Source organism: Phocoena phocoena, chromosome 1 (assembly GCF_963924675.1).
Source record: "Phocoena phocoena chromosome 1, mPhoPho1.1, whole genome shotgun sequence".
Lineage (NCBI taxonomy): Eukaryota > Metazoa > Chordata > Mammalia > Artiodactyla > Phocoenidae > Phocoena > Phocoena phocoena.
In genome coordinates, this window is record NC_089219.1 from 73561992 (window position 1) to 73587451 (window position 25460).

A 25460-nucleotide genomic window follows, 5' to 3' on the forward strand; every position below is an offset into this window, starting at 1 on the left:
ATGGAAAAAATACTTCTGCGAGAACTCAAAGAGCTTAAAGAGCTTGAGTACGTTACAAATGGGGCCACTGAGGTCACAGCTCTCCAAGGTTAAGCAGGAAAATTAGTCCAGTGCACCAGTGGCCCCATTTGTAACGTACCTAAAGCACATCTGCTCCTATCAGGACTTAGTTCTTAAGTGTTTGAATTTACCCAGACCCTGTAGTGATGAATTCAGAATACAGTTCCACATCAGGAAAAAATACATTTCACTTTAATTAAAATGAGCTTATTGTAACCACCGTAATTTTCCTCCTGCTATTTATGAGTCACTTAATAAAAACTTCCTAGACTCTCAGTAGTCTTCGCCTTGCTTCACTCCCCCAGTTCATCATTTCATGACTGGGAAAGATCTTGAAACAGATCATTATAGTTGAAATATCTGGGGGGTTAAAAAAAAAACCCATTTTTGCATACCTGTATTGTTGCCAGAATGTATATAAAATATGTGTTTCCTGAGACATTAGATGCAAACAGATTGTTTCCTCACTTTATTTCCTTATGCTAATTTTTTTCTCCTGCTCTCATTTCTAGCACAGAACGTGAAGTTTTCCTGACTATTATAAGCTAAGAGAGCTCCTGAATCTCTGTGCCCCTTCTTGTGGCATCCACAAATCCATTTTCATACACTGGGCACGCCCCTGCACCCGCGGCCACTTCTTTGTTATCCGAGTAGAAGTTTTGCTGTGCAGCACAAGTCTCAGTGTGAATTCCCCCCAGAGGGGCAGTCAGCATTCAGAATGACAGCGGCCATGGAAGGTGCCATTCTGGACTTTTGGAGAGAAGGAATGTCAGCGTTACATCAGTTAGGCACTTTTTTCCATCTTGCAAAGAATCAAAAGATAGAGCAAATCAGCCAGCTTCTGAGAGTGTGTTGTTCTTCTGACAAGGCCATTCAAAAGTTGACCTTTTTTTGCCTTTCACTTTGTTATAATGTTTGTCCAACTGGAAGGTGAACTCTAAGAACTCAGCTGAGTTGAAACAAATAAAATGGCTTTTGTGGTCTTCTCCTGGTTCTCTGTGGGGAGCTGGGACAGTTACCAGGTGATCAAATGTACTGGGTGCCAGGGAAAGGATATGCTTAAGACTAAAAGGATTCTTTTGACAAAAGAGAAAAACATGTCAACCAATGTTTCTTTATAAAAAGAAGAGATAATTGATGTCTTCCCCACATCTTTTAGGGACCATAGAGAAACAGGACAAAAAAAAAATGGCATGATAGGAGAAAAAAAGAAAGACTACTTGAGTTTGCTGGAGGTCAGGGTCTGAGCATTATTCTTCTGTAACCCTGAGTGTCTAGAATGTTGCCAATGATCAGTAAATGTTAGTTTAATGGGATTGAACTGAATTGTATTGAATTATAGAAGTTGGAACGACAGGCAGTTCTACATGGCAATGACATTGTTAAGTTAGAATTTGTTTGAGGTTAGTCTTATGTATCTGGTTATTGATGTCGAACTCTAATGTTCAACTCCACCAGTGTTGAATTCCATGAGTTCATTGATCTTGAGAACCACAGATCCCAGCCAGAGCAACCAGAAATCACCAGGTTCAAGAAAAGAGGATGACTAGGACAACCACCACCATAATATGTCTGATACCTCTCTTTTCTGCACCCTGACACTTCATTTCCCACCAGTCTTCATGGTACTTTCAAACAAATATGTTTTAAATGCTTCAAACTCTTAAAAATTCATAGAGATAGAGAGTAATACTTAAACACAAATACATACCACCACCATCACCACTACCACCACCACCGCTGCCACCACTCTGTGCAAAGGTAGAAGAGCCAGAACTAAATTCTGTTTTCTTACAGGATCCAAGTTTTATGATGTGCCATTTTGACTGTATGACATTTCCCAGGCACAATCTTTCCTTGGGTCAAATGAACTTGGGCAAATAAAATCAGACAGATCGACCACTTTTGATCTCCTCTATTTTTTTAGTCAGAATATCAAGTAATGGCAAATTCCTCAGGAAGATGACTAAAGATTTACTGAGTGCTAACTATGCGGGAACACCATTCTTTGAACTATTGAGAAGTTATTAAAGAACCTGAGGAGAAATTCTCCTCCCTGCGGTACCCCTGGGTAGATAGAGCACTGGACTTTGAGTTAGAGCATCTGGGTTGTCCAATAGATAATTTTTAATTAATATAATTTATTTGAAATTAATTTTTGCTCAACTAAGCTTACATATAAAATTTGTGAAAAAGATCAAGTTACACAAGAAATAAAGTTTGTAAATACATTGTAAACTGTGAAGTAAATGTGAATGTCTATGTTTATTATTTTTTAAACTCAAGTAGGGAGACAATCCAAATGCACCAGACTGAACATTTGAAGAGCAGGGAGTGTGTCACATTCCCTGGTGTGTCTCCAGTGTGTAACACACTTTATTTCACATAGTAGTCACTTATAAGTATTTGATGAGAAAAATTGATGCATGAATGTTTTGATGAATGAATGGTATGAGGATAGTTACAAATGTATTGGCAAGTGAAGAATAATAGTACAAAAGGTGAATATGTGTCAAGAGTCATGAAGGAAAGATCTTGAAGATGGTTCCTGAAGGGGCAAAAAAGGAACAAGAAGTGGAAAAGAAGAGGATGATGGCAGGAAGAAAGAAGAAAGGGAAGTGCAGATGGGAAAAGGGAGCAAAAAGAGTTTGGAAGGAATAAAATGTCAGTGGAGAGGGGAGATGGACAGGCTTACCTAGAACGAAGGGGCAGATTCCAGACTAATGAAAGATGAAGTTTTCAAAACTGTGGAAATAGGAGAAGGATAGTGGGGCATAGTTGATGGAGATCTGTAATTGCCCGAGTGAAGCGTCCTCCATCATTTGTTGGGCTGGATGTCCAGGGAGATCAACAGTGAATAATAAAATATTCTGTGGATCTCATGATCTAACAGAGACAACTGCTGAAGTGACTACCAGCCAGGAGGAGGTGGATACAAATTTTATGGGTGGGGAGGGCAATCGATGCTGAGTTAGCGACTCTGGGTGGGCTGTCATAAAGAAGGTGGCTCCTCAGCAAGAGTCGGAAGCATAATGTCACAGGGAGCGGTCGACAGAAGGAGTGTGGATAATGTGGAGTCAGGGAAGGCATGGTGAGTTTGGCTGAAAAGAATAAGGCTTTTGAGGAAGACAATTGTACAACTTAACCTCTACTTCATTCACCAAATTCCTACAAATTTGGTCCACACTGAACTCTTTCTCTAGGTGCTCACATCACACAATAGTACAGTCAGTCGGTGCTGTCTGCTTTCTGTGCCTGCTGGTTTCCATTTGTTTTAGTCTTATGTGCTGCAAGCAGACAGTGATTTTTTAAGAGCCCTTACCTTGCACCTCCAAAGGCATGTCTGCCACAAAACCTGTGCTTGTTAAGCAAACGGGAAGCACCCACACCCGTAACTCCCCAGCATCCCGTACAGTGAGCCTCTCACTCCCATCTGTTTGCAGCGATGTCCCTGGATCTCTGCTCTCATTCTGAACCTGCTGTCACTTGGCTCCATCCCTGTCTGGTGCTACCCCTTAACTCTGTCTCGCCTCTCCATCTTTTTTCTTCCCCCTTGGATTTCACACTTACATGTGTACCCACTAGCTCCTGACTTTTGGCTTCTGCCCCAGGACTTTGGTTTAGATCCCTCCACATACTACCCTGGTTTATGGCTGTCCTGGGTGGTTATCCACCCCCACCCGTGGATGGGAGGACAAGCCTCACATGGCCCATTCCCTAGCCCTGACTTACCACCCATCTAATCCCAGAGAAAGAATAAATCAATCAGTACCACATATAGCACCAGGCCATGGAATAGCATCTTAATAAATATTTTAAATAATAAATGAATTAATTTTTTAAAGTTAGATATTTCTTTTCTTCTGGCAGCTAAGTTTCCATAGACTGGGGATCTAATGCATAACTACCAGCAGTCTTGAGCATAGACATCACATGCCCCCGTACTGAGACCCATCTCCAAATTCAGAGAACAATTCCTTTGACCTCTGCGGAGGTGCTTACTTTGAGGGGCCCACGCACCAAAGGCAGACTATAGATGTGTGATGCATCTTAAGCATAGGGAATGGTGAGAACTCTGTGTAACTTCCCTGTAAGTTAGACAAGTACTTACAATGAAAGGTTTGTGAGTCCAGAAAGCCCCGGGGTATTCGAAAAGACAGTTCAGCTTCCTGTCTGGGAAGAAAATGACAGCTCTCCTCACTAGGATTAAGCTTCAGATATTCAAGAGGTTAAAAAAAAATCTTTTGAATAACGCATTGGACCCACTGCAGAAAACTTGGTGTCTCTTGAGCATTATCCTTGCGAAATCAGATGCCTAATGTATTGACAGTGCACAAAGATACTGGGAATCATTTCAGGAAAGAATAATGTCTTTCTCACTCCAAGAACCACCAAAGAGACGGAACCTACACACTCTCATGGATGGATGACAGGATGGGCAATCCACTCACCTTCCCCAAACAAGAGTATTTCCTAAAGATTTTTCAAATGAGTCCCTTTCTTTGTAGGTCTACCACCTCTACTGGAGTCTCAGCTATCCTCACACCTCATTTAGAGAACTGCAGCCACTTTCCAAACTGTTTTCCCTGCCCTTGAACTCACTCTCCTCAAATGTGTTCTCCTCACACCCCAGAAAGTGAACTGAAATGTAAATCTATTTCCTCCTCTGCTAAAAATCTTTCCACAGTTCCCTGCTGTCTGTAGAATAAAAAACAAGCTCCCTAGCATGGCATAGAAAGTTTGCTATGAGCTGGATTCTGCTCACCTCCAGAGTCATGTCTCCGAACCCATCCCCACCCCAATTTCTGACTTCTCCTTTTCACTCTAGTGATATTGAATTATTTGTAATTCCAACTACACCATCATATTTGAAACCACTGTTTTTCCTGCCTGCTACACTTTTCCATTCTTTCCTTACTTGGAGACCACTTTTTTCTTCAAGATATAGTGTAGATATCAGATCCTCCAGAAAAAGCTCACTGACCTTCAGCAGGCTTGTTTAGATACCCTGTCTCTCTGTGCCTCCCTGGAGCCCTCACTGTCTGAGCACCTCCCTGATTCCATGCTTGTTTTCACCACTTCATGGGTAATTTCTATGCCATACTCTGTTTTTAATCCCTGAATAGAACCTCATGAGTGTAAGCAGCCCTGAATAAGATCCTCTAAAAGGATCTTGGAATGGATCCTTTTAGAGGATCCATTGGAAATCCATTATTTCCAAGGTATTAGGCATGATTGTAGCCCCTGAATAAACATTTCTTGACTAAATAAATGTGAGTACATGTACCAAACATTTTCAGGCAATGAATACAAAGACACAAAGCATAAACAAATGTTGGGGATTAGGTAAAATGGTGTTAATGGCTAATACAAACAGGAATATAAGGACAACTCGGATTCTACAATAAAACAAACCAAGAGAAACTGTCACAATACTTTGAAAGTGAGGAACTGATGCTTTCAAGAGCTAAAGAAGGACAATTTAAAACTTTTTGGAAAAATTGTATAATCTTTGGGTTTCTGAGAGATGTCTTTAACATCTTCTATAAACCTCCAGAATATTGATTTGTATTATTGACTGGTAAAGGGCACACTGACCCGGGGGAATGATTTAATGACAGACAGTCTCCAAGAAGTTACAAAAGTATCACTTGTCCATGAAAATGGGAGTTTGAAAGAGGAAAAAGAAACTGTAGTTATAAATTATGTAGTCTTTTTGGTGTTTTTGATATGTCTCACAAAAGGCTAAAGTAAAGTAAGAAAAGAACACAGAAGCTTTTTGATTAAATAACAAAGCTGGATTAATATTTAAGGGACAGTGTGTTTATGAGTGTGAATACCTAAAAGAGAGAGAAATGACTAGAAGAAAAATTTAAGGCTCAGCATTAACAATGATTTAGTTCCATTTGTTCTGTAAAGTCAGTGGCAAGAAATGTGCAATAAGGTAAATTAGACCAGCCTCTTCCTTCCCTTATTTAAGCCACTCCTGACTTGTAAATTGTCACTTATGAGATCTGCATTAATTATTCCAATAGACCCACTTATTAGAATCATCCCTTTATGAGAGGGAATAGCACCATAATGCATTGAAAGGGGAATGAATAGATATGTAATTTACAGTTTAGAAGGGGCTTTGTCATCAGAAGAAACCAGTTTAGCGAAACAGATAGACAAGGTAGATACAAGAGAGTGCCGAGAATGTTCAGGACTTGGGTGAGGCTGAACATGAGAGGAGCTGGGCAGGTGGCACTCACTCTATGACTGTCTACACTGCAGTACTCCTGACAGTGCCAACAAAGCACAGGCAAAAGTGCAGGCCAATGGAAGCAAAAATCCATTTTCCAGTATACATCTTCCCTTCAAATTATACTTGGTCTGATGGAAGAAAACTTCCAGACACCAACCAGTTTCTCAGCTCAGAAGCATTCATGAAAGGTCAAAGATTGCTCCATGATGACAGAGCTGGCTTTAGTCCCTGGTAAAATTGCCAATGAAAAGAGGTAAGGCAATGCAAGGAGTCCTATTTAGTAAGAGAGTCCATTATTTCTACTCTTGTTCAAAGTTGCTACAAAGAATTTATAAACTTGTACTTATCACTGCTTTTAATTCAGAAGATTCCTTTTCTAACTCAATAACTTGGGAACAGAGTTACATATCCTGCGGTCATCGTGGAGCTTTAACATCCTGGTTAGTTCTGTCCAAGAGTGAACACAAAAGAAAACAGGGAAGAGAGCCTGAGGCATGGGGCCCACCAGCAGAGCTCTAGAACTTAGAGCAAGTTTGTAGATCATCACTAAGGTCATTTAACAGCGTGTGTCTTCACTTATAACCTCGGATATTTCATCAGCAAAATCAGTGCTAATTACTGTCACATTATTCCTCCCCACACTGAAATTCTGTCAGTGTGTAAGAAGCTGCCCCAAAAAGAAAGTAAACAAAATGAATTAAGATATTCTTTACACTTTCTGGGTATGAACAAACTCAGTATATCTTCAGCATGGAATCAAACAATTGCCTGGGAATACAATTTGGGTGTAATTTATATGAGTTTCAGACAAATTCATCATCAAAAGCATCCCTGAAATGGAAAATCTGGTAGCAGTTTCCAATATTTGCTGTGGTGATGCTCAACTTGATCAGCCAAGATAAATTCCTTGGGTACACATACCAGGCTTCACTGGGAACTGCAGGAAAAAAAAGTGGTTCCAAGATTGAGTGGCTTCATAGAAGAAATGTATTAGGCAAATCTCAAAGCCAAGCAACATGACTGAAAAGATGAACCCATGCCTTCATTTCATGAACACGTATGTATCAGGCATCTATGGGGTATCATGTACAAAGTGTTCCGAGACCATAGACGAAGAGAGAATAACTATTGGAGAGGGAGTCCAGGAAAACTTCACAGGGGAGATAATCTTTAGAATGAGCCTTGAAGGATGAATGGATGTTTGATAGGCAGACAAGCAAGGCAAGACATTCCAGGTAATCAACATCATACAAATGCAAAGAAACAAGGAAAAGCAAGATAAATTTTGGAAACACAAAAAGTTTAATATAGCTGGACAGAGATGACAGTGTAGAAAGAAACATGTGATGTGATCAGATAGTAATTGTATGAAATTGGGCAATTCATATCCCTGAACCATACATTTCAAGAGCAATGGTAACATGATACTTACTTTAAAGGGTTGCTGTGAGGATTAAAAGAAGGAAAAAAAAAAAAAAACAGGAAACTACAGTATATGAAAGTGGACAGTGCAGAGTAGGCCTTCAATTAGGTTATTTTGTTATTATTAGTACAAATAACTGACGTAATTTCAAAGCAAAATGAAACATTACTGTTGTCAATAATATAGCTACAGTATAATCTTGTCTTTCATTATTAATCATGTAAAGGATGCTATATTGCCTGACTCAGATCTTCCCTTCAGAATTGAGGCATTCATTACCCTGGCTGCTAGGTGTGTTGGCTGTCGATGGTTAACTTCTGCATCCCAATCCAAGAATTACTCTGTGCCAAAGGGAGAGAGTCCAAGTTTATACTCTTTCTCCAAGAGCAGCCTGTATCCAACTGTACAAAGTTCCCACCATCATGCCTCAATTTGGAACAACTCTGTAGGACCACCCTCCAAATCCAGGTCTCCCCAGGGGATGGGCTAAGGCTTTGTTACAACTGTATCTCAGCTCAACGTCTCCCTCTACCCATTCCTACTCCCCGCACTTTCCATTTGGTGCTGTGCCTGAGAGTGCTACTCAATAAACCTCTTGGATACAAATCTCCACCTCAGTGCCTGTTTCCAAGGAACCCAACCTAAGAGTCATACACTGTTAATTCACTGCAACACTAAGAACCTCAATGAAGTTCAGATCTACGAGACTGATTCATTTATAATAACACCTTAAAACTTACTGACTAGGGCCTAAGTCACAATTGCCTTGCCCTGAGCTGAATTCCACCCTTGAGTAGAGCTGTCAGTGGCCTCCCTGTACTCTTAGTAGTATTTCTTCTAAAGAGCTGACATAGAGTGCAGACTCCAAGCCCTAAAGACCCAAACAAGAAACAACATTTGACCATTCCATGCCCTTGAAATCTACTATATGCCATAAAACAAAGGCAGAAGAAAACAAATTTCATAACACAAAAAACTATGCATTCTCTACACCTTCAGCACTGTGAGGAAAGTTTGCTATTCCTCAATCATTTCTGGGTTAGCATAAATGCACACCCCAAGATGGCTTAACACAGCAGTAAACCTAAATCAAACACTAATGTCAATTGCACGGAGTGCTCTTTTATGGGGATTGGGAAGCACAATAGGAATATTTGGTCCTCTAGACAAAACGTATTAGAAACAAGAAATGAAAAAGCCTAGAGAAGCATCTATTCCCTTCCAGGTGAGAGGCAAGAGAAGTCTTGAGCAAGATAGCTGCCAGTAATCCAGGCTGGCATCTTCAGGGCCCTTATTCTCAGTCTATCAGATGGTCAAGTCTTCTCTTTGCTCAGAAGGGCTGAAGGCTCTTCTGGAGGTACCCTGCTTTGCCCCAGGCCATCTGCTAAACAGAATCCAGACATCCCGCTTGAATCTCACACACCCAAAGCAGATTTGTATTGACAAAATAGCCAAAGCTGTACTTGGCAATGTTTCTTGATTCTGTAAACAGATAGAGACAAATTCACAGGAATGAGAATAACTCTCTCACACACTTTACCATACTTTACACTTTGTTGAGAAGTCAGCCGAGAACTTCACACTTCATTGAAAATCCATTAAAACAATTACCAGGTCATTAGCATGGACTTTTCAGCGCTAGCTTTCAAACTCCCGCTAACTAAAGAAAACTCTGATAGACTGTCAGCTCCCCAGCAAGCACAGTCCTAGGGAGCTTTAGTAGACATCCAAAGCAGACAAAGCCACATTAAAAAGAAAACTGTATTCTCTGCCAAAAAAGTATATCATGCACAAATCACTTACGTAAAAACAGTATATGTTACACAATACAGCCTCATGCAACACTATCTCATCAATTGTATTGAGCTGATTGTAATAAGTGGTTGGTAAATGTTGGATGATTCAGAAATAAGGTTCCCAAGTCAATCACAAATGTCCTTTGCGTGCCTTCCAAGGCTTTAAGTATTATTTGTGTGTCAGTGACTCCCACATCTATCTCCAGCCCAGACCTCTCCCTTGAACTCTAGACTTGTATTTTCTACTGCCTATTTGGTATCTCACTTGGATGTCTAATAAACTCTTAAACATAACACGTCCAAGACTGAACTCTCGATCCTTCCCCCAAAGCCAATCTACCCACAGGCATCTCATCACAGTTAAAGGCAATTCCATTCCTCTAATAGCTTAAGCTAAAGTTTTGGCGTTTTAATTTTTTTTTTCATTTTTTTTTATTGAGGTGTAAGCAACATATGATAAACTGCACAAATTTAAAGTGTACAATTTGATAAGTTTTGACATATGTATATACACATATGAAACCATTATCACAATCAAGATAGTGAACATAGTCATCATCTACAAATATTTCCTTTAGTCCTTTTGTAATCCCTCCTTCCTCACCCTCACCACTTTCTCCCGCTCCCCTTGCTAGGTCACCAGCCATCTGCTTTCCATCATTATAGTGCTTTCTGTCACTGAAGATTGCATTTTCTTTTGTGTATTGTATATAAATACCATCGTACAATGCATACTCTTCCTTCTCTGGCTTCTTTAAATCAGCACAATTAATTTGAAATTCTTCCATGTCTTTACACGTATCACTAATTCATAATATTTTTGCTGAGTAATATTTGATAGTATGAATATACATAAATTTGTCCCTTCACTATTAATGGACATTTGGGTTGTTTCCTGTTTTTGCCTGGAAAAAATAAAGCTGCTATAAATTTCTACAGGCTATTAGGTAGGTGTATGTATAAATTCCTAAGAGTCTGCCAAACTGTTTTCCAAAGTGATTATGCCTTTTTACATTCCCACTAGGAATATATGAGAGTTTCAGTAGCTCCACATTCTCCATAACATTTGGTATAATCTTTTTTTTTTTTAATTTTTATGTATTTATTTATTTTTGGCTGCATTGGGTCTTTGTTGCTGCACGCAGGCTTTCTTTAGTTGTGGCGAGCAGCGGCTACTCTTCCTTGCGGCGTGCCGGCTTCTCATTGCGGTGGCTTATCTTGTTGCAGAGCATAGGCTTTAGGTACATGGTTTTCAGTAGTGTGGCACGCAGGCTTCAGTAGTTGTGGCTCGCGGGCTCTAGAGAACAGGCTCAGCAGTTGTGACTCAAGGGCTTATTTGTTCCGCGGCATGTGGGATCTTCCCGGACCAGAGCTCGAACCCGTGTCCCCCGCATTGGAACCCGTGTCTCCCGCATTGGCAGGTGGATTCTTAACTACTGTGCCATCAGGGAAGTCCAGTATAATCATTTTTTTTAATTTTGGTCATCCTAATGAGTGTGTAGTGGTGTCTCATTGTGGATTTAATTTACATTTCCCTGATGAACAGTAATGTTGAACATCTTTTCATATGCTTATTTGCCATTCATATGTCTTTTGTTAGTGGAGTGTCTATTCAAATATTTTGCCCATTGTTTAATTCAGTTGTTTGATTTTTTCATTATTGAATTTTGGGATTTCTTTACATATTCTGGATATAAGCCTTTCATCAGATATATGACTTGCAAACATTTTCTTCCAGTATGTGGCTTGCCTTTCCATTTTCTTAATAATGTCTTTCAAAGAGCAGAAGTTTTTAGTATTAATGAAGTCCATTTTATCAATTTGTTCTTTTGTGAATCATGTCTTTGGTGTTTTATCGAGGAACTCTGCCTAATCTAAGCTTGCAGAGATTTTTCTCCTGTTTTACATTTAGGTTTACATGTAGGTTTACATTTAGGTTTTACATTTAGGTCCATGACCCATTACCCATTTTGATTTAATATCTGTATATAGTACAAGGTTTTCAAGATACGGATCAAAGTTTGTTTTTTGTTTTGCTTTTTTTGTGTAGCAGATCTGTGGCAACAGATCCAGTTGTTTCCACAGCATTTGTTGAACAAACTTTTCTCCAAAATTAAATTGAATTAATTTTGTATCTGTGTCAAACATCAGTTGTACATATATATGCAAGTCTATCTGGACTCTCCAGACTCTCCAGATCTGTTTCTTTATGTGTATGCTAATACCATACTGTCTTGATTGTTGCAGCTTCATAATAAATTTTGAGATCAGTTAGTGTTAGTCTTCCAACTTTGTTCTTGTTTTGGCTGTTCTAGATCCTTTGTATTTCCATATGAATTTTAAAAATCAGCTTGTTAATTTTTATAAAACAGGCTTACTGAAATTTTTATTTGAATTGCATTTAATTTATAGATCAAATCCTTGACAATTAACATCTGAACAATACTGAGTCTTCCAACATATAGCTCCATTTACTTAAGTCTTTAAAGTTCTCTCAGCACTGGTTTACAGTTTTCAGTGTACAGGTTTCATGTATTTTTGTCTGATTTACCCCTAAAGATTTAATGTTTTTGATGCTATTATAAATGGTACTTTAAAAATTAATTTCTGCTTCTTTGTTGCTACTGTATAGAAACAAAATTAATTTTGTATATTGAGCTCATATCATGACACCTTGCTAAATTTGGTTTTTAATTCAAATAAGTTTTTTGTAGATTTTATACAATATTCTACATAGATGATTATGCTGTCTTCTAAGTCAGTTTTCCTTCATCTTTCAATATGGCTGTCTTTTGTTTCTCTTCCTTTCTTTAAATCACTGGGTAGAACCTCTGGCACAATATTAAATGGAAGTAGTGATTGCAACCATCCTTGCCTTATTCTTGATTTTAAAGGAAAACATTCAGTCTTTCACCATTTAGTATGATGTAACCTATAAGTTTTTGGTAAATTCCCCTTAATCCAGTTATGGAATCATTTTCATTCTTAGTTTGTTGAGAGTTTTAACCAGGAATTGATGTTAGATTTTTGTCAAATGTTTTTCAACACCCAGTTATATGATTGTACAACTTTTCTCTTTTAGTTTGTTGATAAAATGAATTGCATTCATCCATTTTCTATTGATTTTCTATTGCTAAATCACTGTTGCATGTCTCAGACAAATCATACTTAGTCATGATGCCCTTTACATGCTTTTGGACTCAATTTACTAAAATCTTGTTCAGAATTTTAGTATCTATGTTCATGAGGGATATTGGTCTGTAGTTTTCCTTTTTGTAATGTTTTTGTCTGATTTAGTATCAGGATAATGCTGACTTCATAGAATGGATTGAGAAGTAATCTCTTCCATTTTCTGAAAGAGTTTGAGTAGAATTGCTATTATTTCTTCCTTAAAACATTTGTAAAATTTACTAGAAGCCATATCTCTTTGGACTTTAAGAAACACCTTTGGTTTCAGTGAATGTTTTTCTGTTTTATATTTCTTTAGTTTCTGCTCTGATAATTTTCTTTTTTCTGCTTAATTTGAGTTTAATTTTTTTTTTTCTTTTTCTAGTTCTTAAGGTAGGAATTGAGATAATTGATTTGAGATCATTCTTATTTTCCAATGGAGTTATTTAGTGCTATCAGTTTCTCTCTCCAACTAATCTTTTAGCTGCTTCCCACAGATTCTGAAATGTTGGATTTTCATTTTTATTTAGTTCAAGTATTTTCTAATTTCTCTTTTTGACCATGAGGAGTTCTGTTTGTTGGCATAAAGTTTTAGTTATGTAAGAAGAATAAATTCTAGAGATATGCTATGCAACTTGTGCCTATAGTTAACAATACCATAGTGTACACTTAGCAATTTAATAGTGTAGATCTTGTGCTAGTGTTCTTACCACAATACAATTAATTAATTGAAAATAAATATGTGTATGAGTTCTAAAAATAAGAAACATTTAAAATTAAACATGGAAATTACAATTACAACACAGAAAATTATGCATAGAAATACTACTGAAAGAAAAAAGGTCAAAATATTCTGATATCACATATTAACATGTTAAGAATATTTGTATTATATCAGTGATGAAATGATGGGTGACATTCCTTCTGCTTTTTCTCTTTTTTTAATTTTATTGAAATTTATGAACTGCTTATAGAATAAAAATCATATGGCATGTTATATGATATATTTGAAAAAATTATAATTTAGCTATTGCTAATTTACTATAATTAAAATAGTGTTTTTCTTTAGAAAAAATCAATTATCTTTTTTTTTAAACATCTTTATTGGAGTATAATTGCTTTTCAATGGTGTGTTAGTTTCTTCTTCATAACAAAGTGAACCAGCTATACATATACATATATCCTCATATCTCCTCCCTCTTGCGTCTCCCTCCCACCCTCCTTATCCCACCCCTCTAGGTGGTCACAAAGCACTGAGCTGATCTCCCTGTGCTATGCAGCTGCTTCCCACTACCCATCTATTTTACATTTGGTAATGTATATATGTCAATGCTACTCTCTCACTTCGTCCCAGCTTACCCTTCCCCCTCCCCATGTCCTCAAGTCCATTCTCTACATCTTTATTCCTGTCCTACCCTTAGGTTCTTCAGAACCTTTTTTTTTTTTTAGATTCTGTATATATGTGTTAGCATACAGTATTTGTTTTTCTCTTTCTGATTTACTTCACTCTGTATGACAGACGCTAGGTCCATCCACCTCACTTCAAATAACTCAATTTCATTTCTTTTTATGGCTGAGTAATATTCCAATGTATATATGTGCCACATCTTCTTTATCCATTCATCTGATGATGGACACTTAGGCTGCTTCCATGTCCTGGCTATTATAAATAGAGCTGCAATGAACATTGTGGTACATGACTCTTTTTGAATTATAGTTATCTCAGGGTATATGCCCAGTAGTGGGATTCCTGGGTCATATGGTAGTTCTATTTTTAGTTTTTTAAAGAACCTCCATTCTGTTCTCCATAGTGGCTGTATCAATGTACATTCCCACTAACACTGCAAGAGGGTTTCCTTTTCTCCACACCCTCTGCAGCATTTATTGTTTGTAGATTTTTTTTATGTTGGCCATTCTGACTGGTGTGAGGTGACATCTCACTGTAGTTTTTATTTGCATTTCTCTAATGATTAGTGATGTTGAGCATTCTTTCATGTATTTTTTGTCAATCTGTATATCTTCTTTGGAGAAATGTCTATTTAGGTCTTCTGCCCATTTTTGGATTGGGTTTTTTGTTTTTTTGATATTGAGCTGCATGAGCTGCTTGTAAATTTTGGAGATTAATCCTTTGTCAGTTGCTTCACTTGCAAGTAAATCCTCCCATTCTGAGGGCTGTCTTTTCATCTTGTTTATGGTTCCTTTTGCTGTGCAAGAGCTTTGAAGTTTCATTAGGTCCCATTTGTTTATTTTTGTTTTTATTTCCATTTCTCTAGGAGGTGGGTCAGAAAGGATCTTGCTGTGGTTTATGTCATAGTGTGTTCTGCCTATGTTTTCCTCTAAGAGTTTTATAGTGTCCAGTCTTACATCTAGGTCTTTAATCCATTTTGAGTTTATTTTTGTGTATGGTGTTAAGGAGTGTTCTAATTTCATTCTTTTACATGTAGCTGTCCAGTTTTCCCAGCACCAATTATAGAAGAGGCTGTCTTTTCTCACTTGTATATTTTTGCCTCCTTTGTCAAACATAAGGTGACCATATGTATGTGGGTTTATCTCTGGGCTTTCTATCCTGTTCCATTCATCTATATTTCTGTTTTTGTGCCAGTACCATACTGTCTTGATTACTGTGACTTTGTAGTATAGTCTGAAGTCCAGGAGGCTGATTCCTCCAGCTCCGATTTAGAAAAAATCAATTATCTTTTAAAGAAATTTAGATAATGAAAAAAATTTACATATTTACCCATGTAGTTACCATTTCAGATACACTTTATTTTTTGTGTCAATCTGTATTTCCAACTAGTGTCATTCTTCCTTCTGCTTGAAGAAGTTCCTTAACATTTCTTTGAGGGCTAATTATTCCCTACGTCTTAGGCAAGACTCTTGGGTTTTACCCAATGCCCCAACAATTATGAAGCTTTCCAGATTGGCTACTCTTAGTCTTTTGTGAGTACCAGGTCCTGCTGCCTCTAATCCCTTTGGAAGCTTCTTCTCACAGCCTCAGGTAATTTTTTTCACCTGCATGCTCTGATCGATACTCTCCTGAGTAATCAAAGGGCACCCTCTGCAGTTCTCCAGGACTCTCTCTCTGTGAAGTTCTCTTCTCTGCATTACTCCCTCCTCAAAGCTCTAGTCACCTTGGTCTCCCCAGAATCTCAGCTCCATCTCAAATGAATAAGTTTTCTGGGATCCTCCTGTGTTCTCCCTTCCTGCCTCACAGCCTGGGAAGTAAGGCATGTGTTCTGGCAATAATAGAGCTCACTTCATTTATTTCATTTCTGCCAGAGATCACTGTCCTTCATTGTCTGATATATCCAGTATCTTAAAAACCATTGTTTCAAATACTTTACATTTTTTCCTTAATTATTTCACACGTGAATATAAATCTGGTCTGTTATTCTATCTTGTTTGGAAGTGGAAGTTCACAAACCAAAATATTAGCATAATATTTTTCTTTCACTCCTACATCCAATCTATCAGGATTGTCTATTGAGTTTACCATTGAAATGTATCTAGAATATAACCATTGTTCACCATCTCTATGGCTATCAAATCATGACTGATCCAAACCACCATGATCTCTCATAAAGATTATTTCAATAGTCTTGTAACTGACCCTCCTTCCTCCACCTTCGATCTGTTTTTCTGCCATTTTAATATAGCAGGTAGAGTGATCCTGTTAAAATGCAAGCCAGATCATGTCACTACAGTGCTCAAATCCTACAGTGCCTTCCTATTTTTAACAAAGCTAAACTGTTGAAAATAACCTACAAGGTTCTAAGTGATATACCCCAATTAGAATTCTGCTCCTACTATTCTCTCCTTAATTCTCTCCATTCCGTTCACCTTGACTCTGCTACTCCTAGAGTGTGTCAAGTGTATATGTACCACTGGCCTTTGCATTTGCTGTTCCCTCTTCCCAGAAGTCTTTCCTGTATAGGCATATAAAGGAATTCAATGTAACAAACTCTGTATTAAGTACTCAAGATATAATATATTTATTTATCCATCCATTCACTTATTAAACACATATTATTTACTACAGTTGTGAATTAAATGCACCTAGTAGCTTCCCTCATAAAGTCTACAGATCTGATAGTAAGAGAGACAGTTGACCATTTATTCATCAGTTAATTCAACAAATATTTGTTGAGCATATAATATATGCCAAGCATTTGTACTGGATTATGGGAGAACAATAATGAAGAAAACCTTTTAAAAATCTGCCCTTATAGAGCTTCCATTCCAGTGGAGGAAGAGAGGGAATAAATAAATAAACAAGTACATATATATCCTATGGATGGAGATAAATGCTTTTGGAGAAAAAAATAAAGCATGGTAGGAGAATGGATAGCCCCAAAGGGAGGATCAGGGTAGGTCTGACTCTTTTTCACAGGGTCATTGGGAAACAATTCCCTGGTACAACGGTATTTAACAGTGATCTGAAGAAAGCACGGGAGGAAGCCCTGTGGCTAAGTAAGCAAAGTGTGTCGGGGCAGAGAGAATAGCAAGTGCTAATGCCCCAAGGCGGAGTAGCTTTGAGTATTTAAAGAAGAGCAAGAAGCCAGTATGACCAATTCCTCCTGTGGAAAGATGGGAAATAATTCACCGGTGAGGTGATTTTCTAGTGGAGTCCATCAGAAGGTTGAGAAATGAGGTATTATGGAGGGAAGGAGCCATCTGTCAAATGCCCAGAACTGTGCCAGAGGCTGCAATTCAGTATGAGTGAAGCTTAAATTGTGAGAACTCCAACTAGAGATAAGTTTGGCAAGTTTAACACCATCAAGATCATTATAAAAATTTTGTATTATATATTCTGTGATATAGGAAGATAATAGCAAGTTTTAGTCAGGACACTATGATGCACATATCTGAATGGACAAATATTACAAAACAATGACATGAGATTACAGAATGTTGGCCAGGTGGATGAGATCTAAGTACTACTCGAATCTCTGAATAGTCCTAGGGAGTTACTGGGACCCATAGAAGAGAGACAAGAGAGTATGTGGACAGCCCTACAGGGAATCATGGAAAAAGAATATATTTAAGCAGTATTTTTTAGGAAGTGTTTTGTTTTGTTTTGTTGTTTTGTTTTGTTGTAATATGAAATGTAATATTCTTCAGTGTTTCTAACTGATCTTCAGTAAAATAGCCAGATTATTTTTTAATGCATCTGGAGTTGGATTTGTGGTTTGTCCTATGATGTCAGAGTTTGCTGAGATAGGCACTGAGGTGAGAGCAAGAGGCTTAAAAATCCAGTTACATTCAGGAACAAGTAGTCAGTAGCAGTGCTAGAACCCCAGGCATTGGTTGATCTCAGTATGTGCTGGGTAGGTGGGCACTTGTTATTAGAAAATTGCTCTGTTGTGCTATTATTATATGCCTCATATACTCTGGATTTTTGTACCCCTTTTTAGACTGGACCATGGGAACTCTTCACAGGGTTCCAAAGAATAAGACTATGGTGTCCTACTCACTCATTCAAAAAGAATTTTTTTTTTTTGAATGCCTACTCTGAGCCTCCCAGTGTTTTCCATGACCCCTCCTAGAGCTTATCTTCTCAAGGGGAGAGGCAGACAGTAAACAAAAGAAGTACGTAAACAAAGGATAACTTATTGTCAATCTCACGAAAAACTTCAGTCAGGCAAAGGAGATACAGGCAGTTATGGGAGGAATGCAATTTTAAATAGAGTAGCAACAAAAGACCTCACTAAGAGAGTGACTTTTGAGTAAAGAGCTGAAAGAGGTGAGAGAGAGAGAGCCTTACAAAGGAAAAGACTTTTGATGGACAGCAAGGAGACTAAAGTGACTGGGTAGAAACTGGTAGGAGATGGAAGAGAGAACAGGGTAGGTGTAGGAACCGGCTCACGTAAGACCTTTGAAACTGTGGTAAGATTTGGCTTTTACTCTGAGTGGTATGGAAAGCTCTTGGATGGTTTTGAGCAAAAGCATAGCCTTATGTTTTGATAAAACAGATCTGGGTTAGAAAGAGCCTGAGGGGAATCAGAATTAGAATCAGGGAGCCCAGACAGGAAGTGATAGTAAGAGCTTCCAGTGGCTCAGACCAGAAAGATAGCAGTGGGGTGGTGAGAAGTGGTCTAATTCTGGATTTACTCTGCAGGTTGAGCTAACAATATTTGCTGATGAATTTGATGCTGGTGATTTGCATGTTCAATGCAGAGTTTCACCTTGAGAGACATTAAAATCCACCTTGCATATGAACTGCATGGCTGTGCTTAACAGGAAGAGCTATGAGCAAATTCTAACTTAGAAACACACCTTTCTGGGAAAAATGAAAATTTGAAATCACTCTTAAACATGTGGTTATATATTCTGAAGGGCTATGTTCTACTTTGGTAGAAATAGGACTGAATTAATGCCCTGCCATTAGGCCGTAGTGCTGCTAGGATTACATCGATCTTCCTGTTTGTACTGTTTGTAACTATGGCCCCATCTTAAGTATTCCTAATTGAAAAACAAAGCCTCAGGAAACCGAAACTTAACCAGCCGCTCTCGCTTCTGTAACTATGCTTGCTGAACCCCCTTTTGCAACCATCCAACCAATCAGACGGTGACTAGTGTCTTTGTTTAAAAGTTAACCAATCAGTGACTAATGTCTTTGTTTAAAAGTTAGCCAATCAGTACCCCCCACCCCTGAAGGTCGCGAGCTTGTTTGTACCTGTCTATAAAAGAGCTGTACTAAACTCCATCGGGACCTCTTAGCGTCACCGGCAACGAGTGCGCGGAGGTCCAGGTTCGAACCTGCAATAAATGACCCTTGCCGTTTGGCTTTGACTCTTGTCTCTGGTGGTCTTGTGGAGGGGTCTCGTGACCGTGGGCATTTCATTTGGGGGCTCGTCCGGGATGCCCCCAAGCCCACCAGACATCAGGTCAACGGGTCATCGCTGACAACCGATCGGTAAGTAAGCTGGCTCAAGGTACCTTCTGTTTTGGGGACTAGGACAGTCCTGGCGGACGCGCTATAGGACACCTAGTCGGGCGTGGTTGGAGACGTCCACCGCGACCCATCTGGGGGTTGATAGCCCATCTGAAGCGCGCACGCGATAACCTCCCTTCCTCCTTTTACAGGCTCCGCTATTGGGACTGCTCTTAATCACTTTTTCGTTTTCAGAATAACCTTTTCTAACCAACCTCTTCCAGGACCTAAACATGGGCCAAACACAGAGTACCCCTCTCTCCCTCCTTCTCACTAATTTTGGGGATGTGAAATCCCGAGGACACGATCTCAGTCTGGACATCCGGAAAAGAAAACTTATTACCTTCTGTCGCTCTGAATGGCCAACTTTCGGGGTTGGTTGGCCCACCGAGGGTACCTTTTGTCTTCCTATAGTCCTAAAAATTAAATCTAGAGTTTTCTTACCAGGGAAAGAAGGCCATCCGGACCAAATCCCCTACATCTTGGTATGGCAGGACCTGGTAGAAAACCCACCTCCCTGGATGGCCCCTTTTTGTCATCAGGGACATATAAGATCCTTACGGCCCGACCAACTAAACCTCCCAAGCCTCAGACCTCAACCGCACCCATACTTTCTGAGAGCCAAGACCTCCTTCTCATAGAACCCCCTCCATATCAACATCCTCCTTTGGCCCCACAACCGGTCCCCCTTCCTGCTCCTGACCCTGCTCCTCTCCCCTTGGAAGAACCTCCTGTGGCCCCTCCCGAGAGGCCACCCAGGTCAGAACCGGAGGAGCGAGAGGCAGAGGCACTGCCGGCCCTCCTGCCCAATGAAAATAACTCCCCTGGGCCGGCTGGACGCACCCGTGGACGCACTCAGCGCGACCCAGGGTTCCGCCATCCAGATTCCACCACAGCCCTACCCCTGCGAGAAATAGGCCCTCCCGATGAGACAGGGAACCCCCGACTCCAATATTGGCCATTCTCTACCAGTGACTTATATAATTGGAAAACCCAGAATGCTCGTTTTTCTGATAATCCTAAAGACTTGATAGCTCTTCTAGATAGTGTTATGTTTACCCATCGGCCCACCTGGGATGACTGCCAACAGCTTCTCCGGATCCTGTTCACTACCGAGGAACGAGAAAGAATCCAGCTGGAGGCAAGAAAACTGGTTCCTGGAGATGATGGTCAACCCACCGCTAACCCTGATCTTATTAATGCAGCCTTTCCCTTAACTCGCCCCCCGCAGGATGATTGGAACTACAACACCGGAGAAGGTAGGGGACGACTGCTCATTTATCGCCAGACTCTAATGGCGGGTCTCCGGGCTGCCGCGCGCAAGCCCACTAATTTGGCCAAGGTATATTCAATTGTACAAGGTAAAACAGAAAGTCCCTCCTCTTATTTAGAAAGATTAATGGAAGCCTTTAGGCAATATACCCCTATGGATCCAGAGGCCCCCGAAAATCAGGCTGCCGTTGTAATGTCCTTCGTTAACCAGGCAGCCCCTGATATTAAAAAGAAACTCCAGAAGTTAGAAGATCTGGAGGGCAAACAGATACAGGACCTACTCCGTATTGCTCAGCGCGTCTTTAATAACCAAGACGCCCCAGAGGATAGACAACTTAAAGCCACTGAGAAAATGACTAAGGTCCTGGCCGCCATTGTTCAGAAAGATCAAGGGGGCCCCCCAGCCACTCGACCTCCCAGGCGACCATTGGACAGAGATCAATGTGCCTATTGCAAGGAAAAAGGCCATTGGGCTCGGGAATGCCCCAAAAAAAGGCAGCCGCGCCCCAACCAGGGGCAATGGCAACCGAAGCCCACCACCCCAGTCCTGTTTACACATGATGCAGAGTAGGGGGGACGGGGTTCGGACCCCCTCCCCGAACCCAGGGTAACCCTACAAGTGGAGGGGAAACCAGTCCAATTCCTGGTGGATACAGGGGCACAGCATTCGGTCTTGGTTAAGCCCCACGGGAAAATTTCTGACAAAACCTCCTGGGTCCAGGGAGCTACGGGAGTTAAACGTTACCCCTGGACCACTCAGAGAACTGTAGACTTGGGCACAGGAAAAGTAACCCACTCCTTTCTGGTCATTCCCGATAGCCCTTGCCCCTTACTGGGGAGAGACTTACTTACTAAAATGGGAGCGCAAATTCATTTTCGGTCAGAGGGGCCGATCATAACAGACCCTCACAACCAACCCATATCTGTGCTCACCCTGAACTTGGAAGATGAGTACCGACTTCACCAGGAACCACCCTCCCAAAATCAAGATATAAAGTCATGGCTTCAGCAGTTCCCCGAAGCATGGGCAGAAACAGGTGGGATGGGACTAGCCAAACATCGCCCAGCCCTATTCATAGAAATCAAACCAGGGGCAGATCCTGCACGTGTCCGACAATATCCCATGCCCATAGAGGCCAAAACTGGTATCACTCCACATATTCGCCGGCTTCTTGACCTAGGTATACTGCGTCCCTGCCAGTCGGCCTGGAACACACCCCTGCTGCCAGTCCGCAAACCTAACAGTAAAGACTACCGCCCAGTACAGGAACTGAGGGAAGTTAACAGACGAGTCATAGACATCCATCCTACCGTACCCAATCCATATACTCTTTTGAGTGCCCTTAGTCCAGAAAAACAATGGTATACTGTGCTGGACCTCAAAGATGCCTTTTTTAGTTTACCCTTAGCACCCAAAAGTCAAGAACTCTTTGCCTTCGAATGGTCGGATCCCGAGAGAGGCATAAACGGACAACTCACCTGGACCAGACTTCCCCAAGGATTCAAGAACTCACCTACCTTGTTTGATGAGGCCCTACACGAGGATCTCAGTGAGTACCGGAGACAAAACCCCAATATAACCCTCCTGCAGTATGTTGATGATCTCTTAATAGCTGCTGGGACCACTGAAGCCTGCCTGCAGGGAACCAGAAACCTCCTACAGACTCTCGGCACCCTGGGATACCGGGCCTCTGCCAAAAAGGCGCAGATCTGCAGGCCTGAGGTAACTTACCTGGGATACCTACTGAAAGGGGGGCAACGATGGCTCACAGATGCACGGAAAGAGACTGTCCTCGCATCCCCAGACCCACCACGCCTCGACAGGTGAGAGAATTTTTGGGGTCAGCTGGGTTCTGCCGTTTATGGATACCCAAATTTGCTGAAATGGCCAAACCACTATACTTAGCCACCAAAGAACAGACGCCCTTTGAATGGACAGAGGAGGCTGAGCAATCGTTTCAGCAGATCAAAACTGCCTTGCTATCCGCACCCGCCCTGGGTCTCCCTGATGTCTCCAAACCCTTCCACCTCTTTGTGGATGAAAACAAAGGCATAGCTAAGGCTGTGTTGACCCAACCCCTCGGTCCTTGGACCAGGCCTATCGCTTACCTATCGAAGAAATTGGACCCCGTGGCTGCAGGCTGGCCTCCTTGCCTCCGGGTGATCGCCGCCACAGCCCTAATGGTAAAGGATGCCAACAAACTAACTATGGGACAGGAATTACATGTCACCACCCCCCACGCCATCGACGGGGTTCTCAAACAGCCTCCCGACCGATGGATGAGCAATGCTCGATTGGTCCACTACCAGGGTCTACTGTTAAATCCTCTCAAAATCAGCTACACTCCACCACGGGCTTTAAACCCTGCCTCTCTATTACCTGACCCAGACTTAGACTCCCCACTCCATGATTGTGCAGAGGTACTGGCTCAGATCCATGGGGTTCGGGAAGACCTATGTGACCAGCCCCTATTAGATGCACAAGTCATATGGTTCACTGACGGCAGTAGTTTTGTCCAGCAAGGTCAGAGGTATGCGGGGGCAGCGGTAACATCGGAAACTGAGGTGATATGGGCAAAGACTCTCCCCCCAGGGACCTCAGCCCAAAAAGCTGAATTAATTGCCCTGACCCAAGCTCTCAAGATGAGCAAAGACCAAAAAGCCACCATATATACAGACAGCCGGTATGCTTTCGCTACCGCACACATACATGGGGCAATATACCGAGAGCGGGGACTACTCACAGCAGAGGGCAAAGACATCAAGAACAAAGAGGAAATCCTGGCCTTGCTAGCGGCCATATGGGAACCCAAAAAGTTAGCCATTGTACATTGCCCGGGGCATCAAAAACCCACAAATCCAGTCGCCCGGGGCAACAATTTGGCAGACCAGACGGCTCGAAAGGCGGCATACACTCCAATACCATTACTTCCCCTACAACTGCCGGATCCAGGGCCCCGGGAATTACCGCCCCAACCCGACTACTCGGAAGATGACATTAGATGGATAAACAAACTCCCTCTAACCCAGGTTAAAGACGGATGGTGGCGGGACGCTAAGAACAATATCCTCCTTCCAGAAAAACTAGGAACCTTGGTACTTGAACGGATCCATCGTAGCACCCACTTGGGCGCCCGACGGCTACAGGATCTCATCAGACAGACTGGACTTAAAATTAAAAATGTCTCCGAAAAAACTGAACGACTGGTTGCTGGCTGTGCAGTCTGCCAACTCCATAATGCTAACACCCACCCACCAACCGCTGGCATCCGAGAGAGAGGGAACCAGCCCGGAGCCTACTGGGAAGTGGACTTCACGGAGGTAAAGCCTGGCAAATATGGATATAGATATTTACTGGTGTTTATAGATACCTTTTCAGGTTGGACTGAGGCATTCCCGACCAAGAATGAGACAGCACAAATAGTAGCTAAAAAGCTACTAGAAGAAATCCTGCCCAGGTATGGCTTTCCAGTTATGATAGGGTCAGACAACGGGCCGGCCTTCGTTTCTAAGGTAAGTCAGGATCTGGCTTCCATACTTGGGGCTGATTGGAAATTACATTGTGCATACCGCCCCCAGAGTTCAGGACAGGTAGAAAGAATGAATAGAACTCTAAAAGAGACCTTGACTAAATTAACCATGGAGACTGGCGCTAACTGGGTAGTCCTACTCCCCTACGCTCTGTTTAGGGTGCGAAATTCCCCCTATAAGCTAGGATTTACCCCCTACGAAATAATACATGGTAGGCCTCCTCCTATTATCCCTAACCTAAAGACTAACCTTATCCAATCGGACCCAGAAAATAATCTCCTGTCTTCCCTCCAAGCCTTACAGCGGATACATGAGACAATCTGGCCCAAACTAAAAGAGCTATATACAACAGGACCCCCGCCTACTCCACACCAGCTCCGACCAGGTGACTGGGTCCTTGTCAAACGCCATCGACAAGAGACCCTAGAACCCAGGTGGAAAGGACCTTACCAGATCATCCTGACAACGCCGACGGCTATCAAGGTGGACAGCATAGCTGCCTGGATCCATTACACCCACGTCAAGCCGGTGGACCCACTTTCTGACCTCATCAAGTCCACTAAAGCTGACGTCACCTGGACGGTTGATCGGAGTAAGGACAATCCCCTCAAACTGACCTTACGCCATACCCTCCCCCATGAGGACCAAGGTACTGCTGATAGCTCTAATGACAGTCCTAACCCTCAACCCTCGGGCCACGAGGGGAGGATTCAACGCCCCCCCCAATAAGAATGCTTTAATGCAACAACTATATGGTGCACCGTGCGAGTGCAGGGGAGGTACTAGCGAGACTCCTGTTGTTCCCCGAAGGTATACTGATATGCAGGATTGCAGGGGAATAACTGCATACCTTGTTCAGGTATATGGAGGCACTGGGGTCAAAACCAGCTGGCAATGCCACCATAAGACTAAACCACTCCCCCCCCCGAGCTATTTGTCCCTGTTCTACTTTTCAGGAATCAATGCATAGCACGTGCTACTCCTCTTACCAGCAATGTACAGGGACCAATAACAAGACTTATTTCACAG

General features: G+C 41.4%; 1 protein-coding gene across 1 annotated transcript; it reads left to right on the forward strand.

Moving 5' to 3' along the window:
* Nucleotides 1-22728, forward strand: LOC136130564 (uncharacterized). Its single transcript, XM_065887101.1, is given in 2 exon segments — nt 1-88; nt 20354-22728. Coding segments are annotated over 2 exon segments (2463 nt in total).
* Nucleotides 22729-25460: the final 2732 nt, after the last annotated feature.